This window comes from Phascolarctos cinereus, unplaced genomic scaffold, assembly GCF_003287225.1.
Source record: "Phascolarctos cinereus isolate Bilbo 61053 unplaced genomic scaffold, phaCin_HiC Scaffold_9;HRSCAF=440, whole genome shotgun sequence".
Taxonomy (NCBI): domain Eukaryota; kingdom Metazoa; phylum Chordata; class Mammalia; order Diprotodontia; family Phascolarctidae; genus Phascolarctos; species Phascolarctos cinereus.
Window position 1 is genome coordinate 49,914,672 of NW_027556402.1, and position 16,691 is coordinate 49,931,362.

Sequence of the window (16,691 nt, forward strand, 5' to 3'; positions counted from 1 at the left end):
GATTGGTTTATTGAATGAATGAATAAATAAAGTATTTATTAAGCACTTACTATGTGCAAAGAACTGGGCTAAGTAATTAGAATTACAAAAGTAAGACTGTAGGAGCTCACATTCTAATGGGAGGTATTGCACATATGGAGGTTTTAGTTGAAAGTCAGATGGAAAAGTCCCATGGTCTTTAGGGTGCAGTGTTGATGCCCCTTCTTTAAAGTCATTTTCACTTATAAGATTCCATCATTTTCTGATGTTGAACCATTTGACAGGGCCAAGGACTTTGGGGGTAAGTACTTTCTGTTTTGGGTCTTTAAGTAGCTGTGACTGTAGCACCTGCAGGAGCAGTTGCCAGGCTGCATCTCTACAAGGGGTGCTTCCCATGATGATGGCTGAGGGCACTTGGGCTGGAAGCAGTGATTCCGAAGGCTCTTGAGGGCAGCTCCTAATCCCTGTCAAGGCCCAAGGGGAGATGGTAGTCAAAATGTTAGTGGTAGTTTGACATGCTGGCACATTCTGTCATTCCCTCAGGGTGCCTTGCTGCTTCAGTTAAGCTGTTTGTTTTTTCTGTCTTGTGTGTAGAATATGGTTGGCATCCCCAGATGAAAGCTATGAGGGCTGGGCCAGAAGATGGACTAGTACTCTGGAAGGCATTGTCACTCCCAGAGCTCCTGTGCCTATCTCTCCCTCAGGATGCCGTGATGCTTTAGCTAGGCTGGCTTGTCTGCCCTGTGCATAGTAGTTGGTGAGGATGTTATTGACAGAAGATTGGCCAGAGGTTGGATTTTGGATTTTTTTTTTTAGCCACAGCAAATTCATTACATTGTCTACCAAGGCATGGAAGAGTTTTGATCTGTATGGGGAAGAAAGAATCTACATGTTGTTGAAATCATGGATCCACTGACTGCTAGAAATATCCACAAGGATGTCCCAAATTGAACTCATTATCTTTTCCTCCATATTCCATCCATATATCTACCCAGGGCATTTTGCTATATGCCCTGGCACTGGGGCCCCCTCCCCCCTCCCAACCTGGAACAGTACCTTCTTGTGATAGGACCAATATTTATTACTATTCTCCCTCCCCTTGACCCCACCCCCCACGTGGGTTATGGTATTTTTTTTGTAAAAGGTGACAAAACTGTCCCCAGGACATATTGACATTGCTCTTGTAGCCTCTGGCCTTATTGAAGGGGCTTCCCCATCACCTAAAGGCATAAAAATGCCCAGTCACATGGGATCAGGGTTCTTCAGACTTGGCAGATGTCCAAACACTGTCCTAGATGGCAGGAACTGCTTTGATTTTTGCTTTTGTATTCTCCTTTCTTAGGGATCCTAGAATAGTAAGTAAATAGAGAGCTGGCCATTGAATCAGAAAAAACCTAGTTTTAAGCCCTGTCTCTGACTGATGAGACTCTGAGCAAAACACTAAACTGCTCAGTGCTCCAGGCAATTTTCTAAGTTGCAGAGAAGGTGCTGACCTGCATTGGTAGAGAGAGTTTCTTTATTTGAAACTTCCTTAAATGCTTGAACTGAATTTAGACAGTCCAAAATACTTCACACCCTTATGTGGTACATCACATTTATTGTTGTTTAGTCATTCAGTCATGTCCAGCTCTTCATGACCCCATTTGGAGTTTTCTTGGCAAAGATATTGAAGTGCTTTGCCATTTCCTTCTCGAGCTCATTTTAAAGATAAGGCATCTGAGGCAAACAGGGTTAAGTGACTTGCCCATGGTCTCATAGCTAATAAGTATCAGAGGCTGGATTTGAACTCAGTCTTCCTGACTCCAGGTCTGGTGCTCTATCCACTGCACTGTCTAGCTGCCCCACGTTGCATGTAACTCACCTGCGTAAAGCAGCTCTTTAAGGCAGTGTAGATGGTGTTACCCTGGAGGCCCTACTGGTCTCCTTCTGTAAGCTAATGCAAAAGTGTGGCTCCAGTCCACAACAACCTGAACCAATTCATCATTCCCCACCAGGAGATGTGAATTAGTTGACTTAGATTATTCCCCCCCAATCTAACAAGGTGTTGCCCTAACTAATTTCAAAAGAATTGTTAATGAGTAGGAGGGAGACACAAGGTCATAGGATTATAACTTGAGAAAGAGAAGGAACCTTTGAGGTCATATAGTCCACATTCCTGATTTTACAGGTAAAGAAACTTAACTGGCCCCGAGGGACCCTGAGTCCCATAAGGTAATGAAAGCCCCAAACAAAGACCTCATCTTTAAGCCCACCATGTCAGCCAGGCTTACTTCTGGTCACAACTATTATATAACTAAAATTTCTTTGTATTAAGTTCAGTCTAATTCCAGAGGGTTTAATTTCCCCACTCATCCTAGCCCATATCACCCCTCCTGCGTTCCCCACTTTTCCTAGATGATGCCACCTTGGTCCAGTGAGGAAATTTGTGCTCAATGCTTCCTTGTCAATTAATCCACTCCTTAAATTCAACCACTTTTCAGTCTCATCTACCTGGATTAGAACAACTTCCCATTCCTTACTGCAGAGTGAGAACTAATTCCTCACATGTCTACTTTATGCAAGTAGTTTTCCTCCCCACACAAGGATAAAAACAAAGATGCAAAAATAACCCTAAAATGGTGATTGTAGACTTATGCTACATTTGCATTTTGATAAATATACTGTTTGAGATATAGATATATATATATACACATATATGTATGTATGTATGTATGTATGTATACACACACACATACACACGTACCTTAGAGATTAATCTCCCGGAGGTTAAAGACTGGTGGTATTCTCTATCTGGTCCTTAACATATTATGCATGCCCAGATTAAAAATATGAATTAACATGAATTACAGAACAGAACAATGTTAAAGTAATGAGATGCTTCTTTTACTGATTGTAATGTAATATATTAACTTGAGGTTCTGGGAAACTGAATGATCATGCAATCACTACGTGATGTCTCAGTGTAACAGAAAATCAACAAAATACAACCGATCAAGGACGTGATAAGACAATTTTTAAGCTTTCTTTTTTTTAAATCCTCTTCAAAACATTATGGTTATATTTTTGTGATGGATATTTGTAAGGAAAAATGACAAGTGGTAAAAGAATGTCTTCTCCATAAGTGCCTGATATGTAGTAATCATTTAATAAATACTTGTCAATTGTTATTTATCTCTTCATAATTACTGTAGTCATTTTGTCCTCTAACCACCACAATGCTTCAGTTACAGCTGTACAGTTATTTTCCTTCATCTATAGTTTTAAGGCCTTTCAGAAGCTTGTGTTTCCTTAATTTTTAAATTTGATTTAATTTTTGCCCTCTCTCCTGCCAATTTCCACATATTCTCTCACCTTCCACCCTTAAGAATCACATTTCTTGGGCCAGCTAGGTGGCTTAGTGGATAGCTCTGGCCTTGGAGTCAGGAGGACCCGAGTTCAAATCCAGCCTCAGACACATAGCACTTATTAGCTGTGTGACCCTGGGCAAATCACTTAACCCCATTGCCTAACAAAAAAAAGAAAAAAGAATCACATTTCTTCTTTCCCCCAAAGTTAGAAAATGTTTTAATGATAATACACCAAAAACCACATGGTAATATTTAGTTTTTATGAGGAAATAAAACTATGTTTTCATGATAGAATGATAGAATCACTTGCCCACATAGCAAATTGAATTGTGAAATTTTGCACATTATGAATTTCAGGCCTCTTGTCATCTTGAAAGTGAACATGAGACCCCATTAAGTTACAATAGCAGGTCAGGGCTCCCATGTAAAGTTGGGAAAATAAAGCATTCTTGAGAATGGATTAAGAGAAAGATCCTTAGAAGAGGTTTACCCATTTGAAACTAGAGCACTCTTGTGCATAGGATGCCAGGAATCTGTGGAATGTCATCCTTAAGGAAACTTCCCCTTTACTGTTAGACAAGTGATAGTTATCAACCACCACCTGAATTTATTGGTCCACACTGATAGGAGGCAAATCTGAAACTAGCTGCCCTAGTTTAGAGAGACATACCATGAAGATACTGTTGCTTGTTTTTTTGGTAGATAGCAGATCACTGGATCTTTAGTGTACTGGAATGCCCAAACAGCAGTGCACAAAGACTCATGGTAGGAAATAAGGAAGTCATTCTTCCTAGTTTGAGTAGAATAGTTCTCTGGATCTAATGGAAGATGGTTTTTGGGGGGTTTTTTTGTGCTTTGAGTTAGGAATCTGTGCTCCTGACTTTAGTCGCTTGACAGCCTCTGCCTGTATTTGGGTTGTACTTGTAACATCTCTTTTCTCATACAAGTTCAAGGCATCGTCTGCTGCATCTCCAACAAATACCTTAGAAATGCCTGACGCATCATTGATGACATTCTGTGACCCTGAGAGGCCGGTCATAACCATTTAATCAGCCATCACATGGCTGCCTTGGGAAATCTGTTCTTCAGGAAAAGGAAGAATCCAGAATTTGTATCTTCTGAATTTCATTTTCATCTGCTTTGTGCTTTTTTCCTCTTTTTTGTTTAGTTTCTATCTTCATCTTCTTGGATGCAGGAAGCAATAATGATGAATCCTCCCTTCCAGTTCCTGTTAAACCTGATGCTTCCTTGAGCTCAGAGCTCATGGTCCAAGGCTACAGCCTTGTAGTGGTATCAAACTCAAATAGAAATGGATTCCTGCTAGCTGCATGTTGACTTAGGAAACCACAAATCAATATTTTACATGTTGAATTGTATTTTTATTTCTTTTGTTAAACTTCTCCCAATACATACTGTAATCTGATTCTGCCCTAATTGGGAGTTCTGGGAGATCATCTTCTCTGGGACTGAGTAGGCTAGTGGGCAGTTCTTGGAACAGGAGCTGCTGTGACACCTCCAGGGCCTTCTCTGGGGATGACTCACCTGACAAAAGGGGTGGAGCAAGGTATGGGCACTTCCAGAAAAGCCCCAGAAGAGTCACATTTCCTTATCATCCCTTTATTTAGGAGATACAGTCCTGTGGAGTGTCCCAGAGAAACTGTTTGGTGAAATAGAAATGACCACTGCCCTCCATGGCTCAAAAAGAGGGAAACCTTGATAGGCTGGATGATAAACCTTAACAGCTTTTCAGACTCCAAGCTTAATAAGGGAATTTCTTTTCACTGAAAGATTGTAACATTGCCTTGGTGCTGAGGAGTGCTTCAGACTGTTTCTTGAGGAGGCCACGGACTTCAAGACCTGCAGGACAGAGTTGTGAGTTGCCCCAGGTACTTGACTTTCTCTACTTGGATGCCTCCCTGCTAGGGAAGATTAGTTATGTCCACTCTCCACAGTGCATACTGGGTGCATTGGTGGGTGAAAATGAACCAAGTGAATGGGTAGACTGCTGTTATGATGTTATGTTGTATTTTGTTATATTGTATTGTTATGGTATGTTTTATGTCATTATATTGTTACGTGTTGAATTATTATGGTATGATTAATAATAAATTATCTTCCATTAATACATGTTTTATGATTGTGTTTTAAAAAATTAGAAATGACAGGAACCTTGGGAGAAAGTGACCATGTCATTTAAAAATTCTTGATCAGTGAGAAGAACGTCAGAAAGGTTGTTGTGCTCTTAGACATTTTATGTGCAGCCTGTGTTCATAGGATCATACATTTAGGGCTGAAAAGGACCTTTCAGGTCATTGAGTTCAACCTCTCATCTTACATGTGAGGAAACTGAAGTCCGGAGAGGTTAAATGATTTGCTTGGGGTCATAGGTAGTGTCCAAGGTAGGGTTCAGAGCCAGGTTTTCCTGACTCTGAGCCCAATGCTTTAACCACTAGGCAATTTTGCCTCGATTTAGAGACAAGATAGATTGTTCTTGCGTAATTTCAGTCACGTCCAACTCTCTGTGACCCATTTGGGGTTTTCCTGGCAAAGATACTAGAGTGGTTTTCCAATTCTTTCTCCAGCTCATTTTATAGATAAGGAAGTGAGACAGACAGGGTTAAGTAACTTGCCCAGGGTCACACAGCTAATAAGTGTCTGAGGCCGGATTTGAACTCAGGAAGATGAGTCTTCCTGACTCCAAGCCCAGGGCTCTATCCTCTGACCACCTAGCTGCCCTTTCTAGCCTCAGTCAATAAATCACACCCTATTATGTGTGCTGGTTTAAGGGAATGTGGTTCCAGAGGTAAGGAAAGCTTTCAAGAATTAAATTTTCATGACACAATATCAAATTATGTAGATGAAAGAGAAAGGGGGAAACTGAAGTAATTGATGAGGCTGAACAGGGTGCACTATACTGGAAACCAATTTTTTTTAAGTACTTATTTATTCCTTTTGCTTTTAATGTCAGTCATCATTGGATGTCATAAATGCATCTTAACAAACCAAAACAGTTAAATAAGACTAACTCACATAGTGGCTCAAGTAGGTATTATATGAAATATTCTATATCCACCACTTTCCATCTCTGTTACAACATGGGAGGTGATTTCATATCTTTTCTTCAGGACCAGCAACAAGTCAATATAGTCCCTCAGCACTGGGCATCATTTTAGTGTTCTTTTGTTTCCTTGATTATGATCATTGTTTTCTCTTGGTTTTGTTTACTTCTCCCAGCATCATACTCATCTCCTCTACCTCAGAACCTTGGACTCTGCTCCTGGGATGTACCACCTCTTTCACTGTGTTCTTCTCCCATTACAATAGAAGCTCTTTAAAAAATGTATATTAAAAGCTTTATCTTGGGGGGCAGCTAGGTGGCGCAGTGGATAGAGAACTGGCCCTGAAGTCAGGAGGACCTGAGTTCAAATGTGACCTCAGACCAAACACTTGACATTAACTGTGTGACCCTGGGCAACTCACTTAACCCCAATTGCCTTTAAAAAAAAAAAGCTTTAACTATCTACTTTCTATATAAAATTTTCCCCCAAATTTAACCATTCCTTATTAAAATGTGGGGTTTTTATGGCACTATTTATTACAAATTTCTGATAAAGGAAAATAACACTGGAGATATTTTACATTTAAAACTTTAGTGATAAGGATACAATATAGCTCATTATGAAGGACCATGACATCAGAAGCACTTGAGAAATTCAGCACACAGCTGATTATTATCTGCTTTCATATGGTCTCTTTCATATGTTCCTCCTAAGAACTTAATATGGTATTCATCACATCCTTTAAAGAAGTTCATGGATACTGATGCTCTCTTATCATTATTCATCCTGTGTACTGGACTTGAAAGGGAATTGGCCTAAATGACTATAATGCCAAAGAGATAAAATAATTTTATACTTCCAACGAATAGTTTCTTTGTGGTGATTGGTATTATTTCTCCTTGCTTAGCATATGGAGATGTAAAGATGTACCACCCGATTGAAGCCCTAACAGACTAACCCATTTCTCCAGAACCTCAATCCCATGCCTGTATCCTGGGTCCAAGGATATAAAAAGAACCAGAGCCATAGGATTCAGGACAATACAAGGTCCTTGTCGTCTATCTGGCGAACTTACATGTATTCTAGATTCTGCTCAGACAAGCCTGACAGGCTAAGATCTCTCTGCAGAGGTTTATACAATCCTTTCCATGACTGTCTGAATTCCTCCTTTTCATTATTTCTTGAAGTCCAGAAACGTTTCATTACATTCATCAACCAGTTGTTTAGCTATTCCCCAGTCTGGGGGCACTTGCTTTGTTCAGGACCAATTTTAAAAGGACACGGAAGTGAGGGCACATCATTTAGGAAAGAGTAAGAGTGGCTGAAGCTTGGAAAGAATGCAAAGGGATTAAACAAAACAAAACTGTCAGGGACAAAAAGAATAAATAAAGGATAGCTCCACTCCTCAGAGTAGATGGCATCACAATATGACAGAAAAATACTCCATCCATGTTTAGCTTTCCCTTCTCTCCAAGAAGACTGCTCATCAGACTAAGAAAGACAGAGCTAAAAGAGACTTCAACCTTCTTCTCTTAAACATTTTCTTCCTCTGTTTTTGGGACACCACTCTCTTGAGATTCTCTTCCTCTCTATCTGACTGCTCCTTCTGTGTCTTTTGCTGGATCCTCATCCGGATCATGCCCTCTAACCATAGGTGTCCCTTCTGTCCTTGACCCTCTTCTCTCTCAATGTTACTTCTCTTAGTGATCTCATCAACTCCTATTGATTTAATTACCGTCTCTCTCTACATTAACCTGTCCCGACACCTCTACTGACCTCCAGTCTCACGTATCCAATTGTCTTTCAGACATGGATGTCCAATAAACATATTAAACTAAACATGTGTGAAACAGAACTGATCATCTTTCCCCCAAACCCTCCCCACTCCCCCACCTCCCATCTTCCCCATTACTGTAGGGGACATCACCATCTTCCCATCCCTCAGGCTCCAAGCTAGGAGTCATCCTTGACTGCCCACTATCTCTCACTTTCCCACCATATCCAAGCTGTTGCCAAAGACTGTCAATTTCGCCTCTGTACCATCTCTCCACTATGCCACCTTCTCTCCTCAGACACTATCACCGCCCTGGTGCAGACTCTCATTACCTCACACCTGGAGTACTGCAGTAGCCTGCCTCAAATCTCCACTCCAGCCCATCCTCCACTGAGCCACTGAAATGATTTTCCCAAAGCTCAGGTCCAGCCATGTTACCCTCATACTCAATAATCTTCAGTGTTACCTATTGCCTCTGGGATCAAATATAAAATGCTCTGTCATTCAAAGCCCCTTCTACCATTCCAGTCTTCTTACACCTTACTCCATGACACATACTCTTTGATCCAGTGACAATAGCCGCCTGGCTATTCCATGAACGAGACACTCCGTATCTCAGTGCTGGGCATTTGGCCTGGGGAGCCTCCCTTCTCATCTCCACCTACTGGCTTCCTTTAAGTCCCAATTAAAATCCTGCTTTCTATCTTCCCTAACTCCTGTATCATCTTGGAAAGGAATTCACTGACTCCCTTATGGCTAGGTAGGCATGGATGTCATTACATCTGTCCCCAGATTAATAGCATGATTCATCTATTCTGATATTGCCCTGCCTGTTATCAAAAGCCTGCTTAGAATATGTCCCCTGGTGCACCAGCATGACCCAAGGAAGCATTTCCATTGGTCCTTCCCTACCCCATCAGGGTAAGGATCAATAAGAATGATCCACCAAGGTATGCCAGTATACCTCACTCATGCTTCAGAGTGACTATGGATAGTAAGATTGGGGGGGGGGGAACAAGATGGGGGGATGGGAGGTGGCTGCAGTGGCTTATGCCTGCCCTATTTCAATAGAAGGTACTCTGGAGTCAGATCTGTCTTGCTAGATCTGATTGTTAAATTTTCAGTGTGAGCATTTTATGCCTTGGAAATAGGCAAACGCTACAAATCAGGACTTGGTTTGTTGTTTTGTTGATTATTGAGATTTAAGAAAGTGATGGATACAATGTTAATCATTCAGATAAAACTTTTAAAAGAGTGACTTAGGAAAAAAAGTGCTTTTTTTTACCCTTATTCTTAAAAAGCCATTTGTTAAACATTTACCAGCACCTCACTAAGCTGGGGGTAAGGGCTAGGTGGGACAGTTTCTTCCAGCCTAAGCCTAACAGAAAAGCTTAAGTCAACTAGTATATGTTTAGGTCATAGAGGTTCAATAGAACCAGCAGAGGTTTGTGGTTTCTTGAGTCAATTTGCAGGCCCGTCATATCCTTTAGTTCTCTATGTGTGAATTTAGATGAACTTGAAGGTTCCTAACTGAGCTGGGATGGAAGCTGAGGTCAAAAGATGTTTGCATAGCATCCACATAGAGCATGTTGAACCCATGTGACTCCAAGGTGAATCCAGAGTTTGGTGTTTTACAATCCTCATTCCCCTTCCCGGCTCATCATCTGTATCATGCTCCCTAGCTGTCTTAGGTCCTTCTTGAATCTTCTGTTCCCCAGGTTAAACATCTGAGTTCTTTAAACCATTCTTCATATGATATGAATTCAAGGCCCTTCACTATCTTGGTTTCTTTGTCCTGTGATTTTCTTACTTTTTCTTCTTTTTCCTTTTTTTAGGCAATTGGGATTAAGTGACTTGCCCAGGATCACGGCTAGTAAGTGTTAAGCATTTGGTCTGAAGTCACATTTGAACTCAGATCGTCCTGACTTCGGGGCCAGTACTCTATCCACTGCGCCACCTAGCTGCCCCTGTCCGGTGATTTTCTTAAGGACTCTGTGGCACTCAGAACTGACCTCAGTCCTCCAGAGATATGTGCGCCTCTGGTCAGGACAGAGTGCAGAGTATATAAGTACAATCCTTATTCCCGTAAGCTATGATTCTCTTAAAACAGCCCAAGATTGAATTAGGTTTTTTGGCTGCTGAATGACAATGCTGATATTGAGTTTGCAGTCCACTAAGACCCCCAGATCTCTTCCCCACAAATGATTCTCTAGCCAGTTGGCTTCCTCCAACCCTGTATATATGAAACTGATTTTTTTTGAACCCAAGGGTAAGGCTTTACATTGCTGCCATGCTTGCTTGTCAAAAGTGTTTATTTTGAGAACGTTTCAGTGAATTTAAGTACAGCATTTACTCAGGCACAAATCTCATAAAGAACAGAAAAAATAACTACAAAACATAGTTTTGAAAATTTTTTGTGGTTTTTGAAAGTGTTTTTTTTTAATCTTTAAAAGTTAGTAATTACATATTGTCTTATTTAGGTTAAAGTGGGAATTCTGACTATAATAGAAAAGACAAGGAAGTCATACCGTCATACATTGTACTGAGAAATAAAAGACCTTCCCACATGATAACTAATCCAGTCGAAATAGTTGGACACTTTGGTGTAAACACCAGGGAATTCAGGTTTTCCACAATTGTCGCCCCAGCTCACAATGCCCCAAACATAAGACACATTGTTGGAATTCATACAGACCAAAGGCCCTCCAGAATCTCCTTTACAGGCATCTGTAGAACCATCATCTGTTCCTGAGCAGAAAAAAGAAAAAGAAAAAATGAATGTACCTGTTTTATTCTCATTTGAAAATTATGACCTCATCTCCCACTCTTCACAATCCACTGGGATTTACACCTTCTTACCCTGCCTAGTTGTGATGGAAGGTATTGGCCTTTTGCTTTCATCGTCCATCTGGGACTATAATATTGTAGTCCATATTTCTGAATTTGAAGCATTTTAAGGATTACCAAGAGCTTTCTGTCAACAAGCCCATATAGGATGTAGCATGAGTATTATCATCTCCATTTCACAGATGAAAAGAGCACAAGGCTCAGAAAGATGAAGTGACTTGCCCATGGTCACAAAGTGAATAAATGTTGGTTGTGCATCTAGGAAGCTTTGTAGCTACGGTGCAACTTAGTTTTCTGCCACTAAATCCAGCACTCTCTCCACCAACATGGTGCTTCTCCCTCTGGATAAAGGGATTCTCTGGGTAAGGAGATACTTCCTTCTTTCTCTTTTGCTCCCAGATCTAAGAAGTAGCCAATATCCTCTTCTTCCTCATCCCCATGGCTCACTAGCACCTAGTAGAGTGACTTATGGGTACTAATAACAGGAGGTAGCATTTATATAGTGCTTTGAGGTTTGTAAAGCACTTTGTATGTATTATCTCATTTGATGCTCACAAAAGTCTTTGATACAGGCGCTATTATAATATAATCCCATTTTACAAATGAGGAAACTGAGGCTGACAGAGATTAAGTGGCTTGCCTAGGGTCACACAACTAGTAAAACCCAGTATTTCAACTCAGGTCTTCTTGACTCTGAGCCTGGGACTCTATCCACTATACCACCTACCTGCTTTTCACATATGTTTAATAAATGTTTAAATAAAACAACCAACACTTTTACTAAGCTATAGTCTAAAAACTAAGATGGTAGTACCCCTGGTTTACCATAGAACATTGAGAATTTGTTGTCCATGTGACCATATTTGCAATTTTTTTTGGTTTTTTTCCCTTGATAATTTATTTTTAGTTTTCAACATTCACTTCCATGCAATTTTGAGTTTTAAATTTTCTTCTCCTTCCACTCTTCTGCCCCCGCCCACAAGACAGCATGCAATCTGATACAGGCTCTACTTATACATTCGTATTAAGCATATTTGCCCTTTAGTCGTGATGTAAAGAATAATTAGAACTAATGGGAGGAACCACGAACATGAGGTAATAAAACAACAAAGGAAAAGGAGAGCAAAGAGCCTGCTTCCGTCTGCATTCAGACTCCTAGGTTCTTTCTCTGGATGTGGATGGCAGTTTCCATCGTGAGTCTTCTGGAGTTGTCTTAGATCCTTGCATTGCTGTGAAGAGCCAAGTCTATCAAAGTCAGTCATCACACAGTGTGGCTGTTAACTGTGTACAATGTTTTCCTGGTTCTGCTCTTTTCACTCTGCATCAGTTCATACAAGTCTTTCCAGGTTTTTTTTTTGAAGTCTGCTTGCTCATCATTTCTTATAGCACAATAATATTCCATTACATTCATATACCACAACTTGTTCAGCCATTCCCCAATGGATGGGCATCCCCTCAATTTCCAATTCTTTGCCACCACAAAAAGAGCTGCTAGAAATATTTTTATACATGTCCTTTTCCTGTTTTTATGATTTCTTTGGGATATAGATCTAGAAGTGGTATTACTAGGTCAAAGGGTATGCACAATTTCATAGCCCTTTGGGCATAGTTCCAAATTGCTCTCCAAAATGGTTGGATCATTTCACAACTCCACCAACAATGCATTAGTGTTCCAATTTTCTCACATCTTCTCCAACATTTATCATTTTTCTGTTTTGTCATGTGATGTGGTACCTCAGAATCATTTTGATTACCTATCTCTAATTAGTAGTGATTTGGAACATTTTTTCACATGACTAAAGATAGCTTTAGTTTCTTCCTCTGAAAACTGCCTATTCATATCCTTTGACCATTTATCAGTTGGGAAATGACTTTTATTCTTATAAATTTGACTCAGTTCTCTATATATTTTAGAAATGAGGCCTTTATCAGAGATACTGGTTGTAAAAATTCTTTCCCAGTTTTCTGCTTCCCTCCTAATCTTGGATGCATTGGCTTTGTTCGTGCAAAAACTTTTCAATTTTTAAGGTAATCAAAATTATCCATTTTGTGAATTGTATCTTCAGAGCCTGGTGCACAGTAGGTGCTTAATAAATGTTTATTAGACTAGATTGGATGGTGTACTTACTCAAGGTAAGTAGATACATATGCAGAGAAATATAACCAAGAAGCCATTCAGTGCTTACCTGCACATATCATTTCCTTCTCAAAAAAGCGATCTGAGTAATATTTAGAACAGTTGCCTATCAGCTGGACTTCACCCCATTTGAGCTTAAAAATATTTTTTGCCTCTAAAAAAAAAAGAAATGAGTGTTTTGTGGACAGTTGACAAACGTAAAGAAATACAAACTCTCCCAACTTAACAGAACACAAAAGATTATAAATATGTGGCTATGAAGTATAGGGTCTGGGACTGGGCCTTGGATTTCACTGGGATAGGGAACTCCCTCCACTGAAGCAGGTCGGCACCTTCTCTGAAACTTAATGTCTTACTGAGTTGCCTCAAGCAATAAGAAGTTAAACAGCTTGCTCAGGATCACACACACACCTAACCCGTGTGGGCTGGAAAAAGGCCTTCAACCCAGGTCTTTAGCTGAGGCCAGCTTCCTTTCTGATGTCACATTTATTATTTATTTATTAATTTTTGGTGAGGCAATTTGGGTAAGTGACTTGCCCAGGGTCACATAGCTAGTAAGTGTCAAGTGTCCGGTCTCAGAACGGATTTGAATTCAGGTCCTCCTGACTCCAAGGCTGGTGCTCTATCCACTGCACAGCCTAGCTCCTGTCACATTTATTTTTAAAATAATGATCTTGAAGTCTCATGATATCCTGTTAGCCAATTTTAGCCATACACTCCAACAGGTTTTCTCTATTTTCACTCTAACCTGAGGAATGAAATTTAAGGAAGTACTGTGGGCCCTGGTTTTCATAGCATCAAGTGATCACACCATGGTATTAAGGTGGTGTCCGACTCTTCTTCATGACCCCATTTAGGGTTTTCTTGGCAGAGACACTGGAGTGGTTTGCTATTTCCTTCTCCAGCTCATTTTACAGGTGAGGAAACTGAGGCAAACAGGGTTAAATGACTTGCCCGGGGTCACACAGCTAGGATCTGAGGCCACATCTGAACTTGGAAAGATGACTCTTCCTGACTCCAGACTAGGCATTCTATCCTCTGCACTACCTCGCTGCTCCCTATCATGTGTGCTGCTTTATTATTATCATTAGAATATCAGTTCCTTGAGGATGAGGAATGTGGTACTTTTTGTCTTTGTATCCCTAGCACTAGCACAGTGCTGGGGGAATGCAGTAAAAACTTAATTAATGCCTGCTGGCTTATTACTTCATTCAGTAATTCTTTGTATTTCCTGCAAAGTGTCAGGATAAAAAGGGATTTTTTTTTAGATTGAAGAATTATAATGAGAACCAATGGGAATGTATCAGTACATATATACCATTGTATTTCTGTGACAGAGTATGCAAAGGAGATGCTTACATTTTTAGTCTTTTCTTTCAAGTTTCAGAATTGGAACTGAAGCCCCCTTGGAAGCACCTTTGCTTCATGGAAATACAGCCCAGGTACGGTTCATTGCCAATGTAAGGTTCCTCAAGGGCAAAAACTAATTTCACTTTGTCCTTATTCCCGTTCGTACTATAATGACTGGTCTACAGTAGGTACTTAATAAATGCTTGTTGACTGACTGACTGATTGAAAAAAGCCAACGTGATAACTGAAAAGGCCAAGCTGGTCTGCTCTTTTTAAAGACTATGTAGTACCACAGCAGTAGAAGTAGCTGGGTATACTTAGGATTTCTGTTACAAAAGAAGGTTGAAGGGAATTTAAAGAGACAGAGAAAATTCAACAATTCAATTCAACAAACGTTTGGTTGTACGCTAAGTTATGGTATAAGAAGGCCAAAAAACTTCAAGGAGTTTACAATCTCATGGGGTCCACACTGAACGGTAGGGAAGATTTTCAGGTAAAGTATTCAGGACAAATGAAAAGGATAAGTAAATCTAATGAATCTAATTCTTCAAATTGGGAAATGGTGTGAATCAGAGGTCTTCCTCAGCAGTTCCTTCTGTACACTGTAACAGGGGACTACACGTAATAGTAGAGTTCCCCTGACGCAGTTCCTCACGTGGAAGAGGCTGGGGAGCCTGCTTCCGAGAGATCTGTGATGACATATGATGGAAAGACGCTGTAGCATGTAGAGATATTCTGTCATAGCTTCTGGTCTGCTAACTGCCTTCTGAATAGCCCCTTCTTTGACTGGTTGCGGTTGCCAACCAGACCAGGTAGCGCATTTAAAAGTCATTAGTTGCCTCAGCCCTCTCTGTGTCTGACTCTGTTCCTCTCTTGACTTCCTCTGATTGCTCTGGTGAGAGATGATTCTATGAAGGGGGAGGCTGTAGGCCTTCTCCCCACCAGAGGCCATCTCGCTGCCCTGTGAACAGGATCCCTGGTTTTTTGGCTCAGAATTTATGCTTTTCTTTTGGGTGAAGGGAGATGGAGGCTACAACCTTTTGAGTTTAGAAAAGTCATAAAAGGGAACCATCTGGGAATTTAAGACTTCGGGAGTGAAGATTATGTAGGGCTTTGCAGTTGGCCCGGCATCAATGGAGGACTGAAGAGAGACCTTGGGACCCAACTTATTGGCAGCTGAGATATACTCATCTGGCAGTGATGCCAAATCTGGAGGTGAACTTGATGGGACCAATGCTATGTAGAAGCTGTTATGTCTGAGCCTGCTCTTACCGTGGAGATGGCTGAGGGGAAATGCTTGTACTTTCGTTCTTGTTGGTGATGCAGTGGGTAGGGCTCTGGGCCTAGGTTAGGAAGACCTGAGTTCAAATCTGGCCTCAGACATTTACTAGTTGTGTGCCTTGGGCAAGTTAAGTAACCTCTGTCTGCCTCAGCTTCTTCAATTGTAAAATGGGGATAATAACAGCATTTAATAGCATCCTAATAATATCCCCGAGTGGAGATAATAACATCCCGTGGTTGTTGTGAAAATAAAATGAAATAATATTTGTTTTTTAAAAGTGCTTGGCATAGTGCCTGGCACTATGTAGGTGCTGTAGAAATGCTTATTCCATTCCCCTTTCCCTCCATTTCCTTATTATTTTCAAAATAAACATCTCTTTATAAGAGCTAATCTATATACCCTAGTTAAATGAAAACAGATTTGCTAGTCACTGCTGGCTAACAGTGAGGAGAACTGAATGGGAACAGAGCCTCAAACCCTCAGGGTACTTCTAGAACCCTGAAGAGGAGATGTGGCTAGCACTGCTCTGGGACAGCAAGCCTGAAGAGAGGACCACGGACTCTGGAAATATTTAAAAAGTTTTAAGGAATGCATTTCTTCTTGTCTCCTCTCTGCACTTTTACATCTGTGTGTGTGTGTGTGTGTGTGTGTGTGTGTGTGTGTGTGTCTGAACTTGGATAAAAACGACAGACTCTCTGCTTCACAGAATGCCTCTTTCTTCTGAATGATGCCTTTCTTGACCCACCAACCACTAGGGCCCTTCTTTCCAAACTACCTTGTATACATTTGCATTTATCTACTTTATGATTAGGATGCATTTATTCATATGTAGACTTGTCTCCCTCATCAGAATGTAAGCTTCCAGTACAGAGGGATTTTTTTTTTTGGACTAGGCAATGGGCTTAAGTGACTTGCC

General features: G+C 40.6%; 1 protein-coding gene across 2 annotated transcripts in view; it reads right to left on the reverse strand.

Moving 5' to 3' along the window:
* Nucleotides 1-10,453: 10,453 nt before the first annotated feature.
* CFI (complement factor I) overlaps nucleotides 10,454-16,691 on the reverse strand; it is a 42,104-nt gene continuing 35,866 nt past the window's right edge. For both annotated transcript variants that reach the window (XM_021001344.2, XM_021001345.2), the window contains 2 exons: nucleotides 13,193-13,297; nucleotides 10,454-10,907 (listed from right to left, as the gene is read on the reverse strand). In XM_021001344.2, coding sequence (XP_020857003.1) covers nucleotides 10,690-10,907; nucleotides 13,193-13,297 — 323 coding nt within the window. In that variant the 3' untranslated portion in view covers nucleotides 10,454-10,689. The remainder of the gene's footprint in view (nucleotides 10,908-13,192; nucleotides 13,298-16,691) is intronic.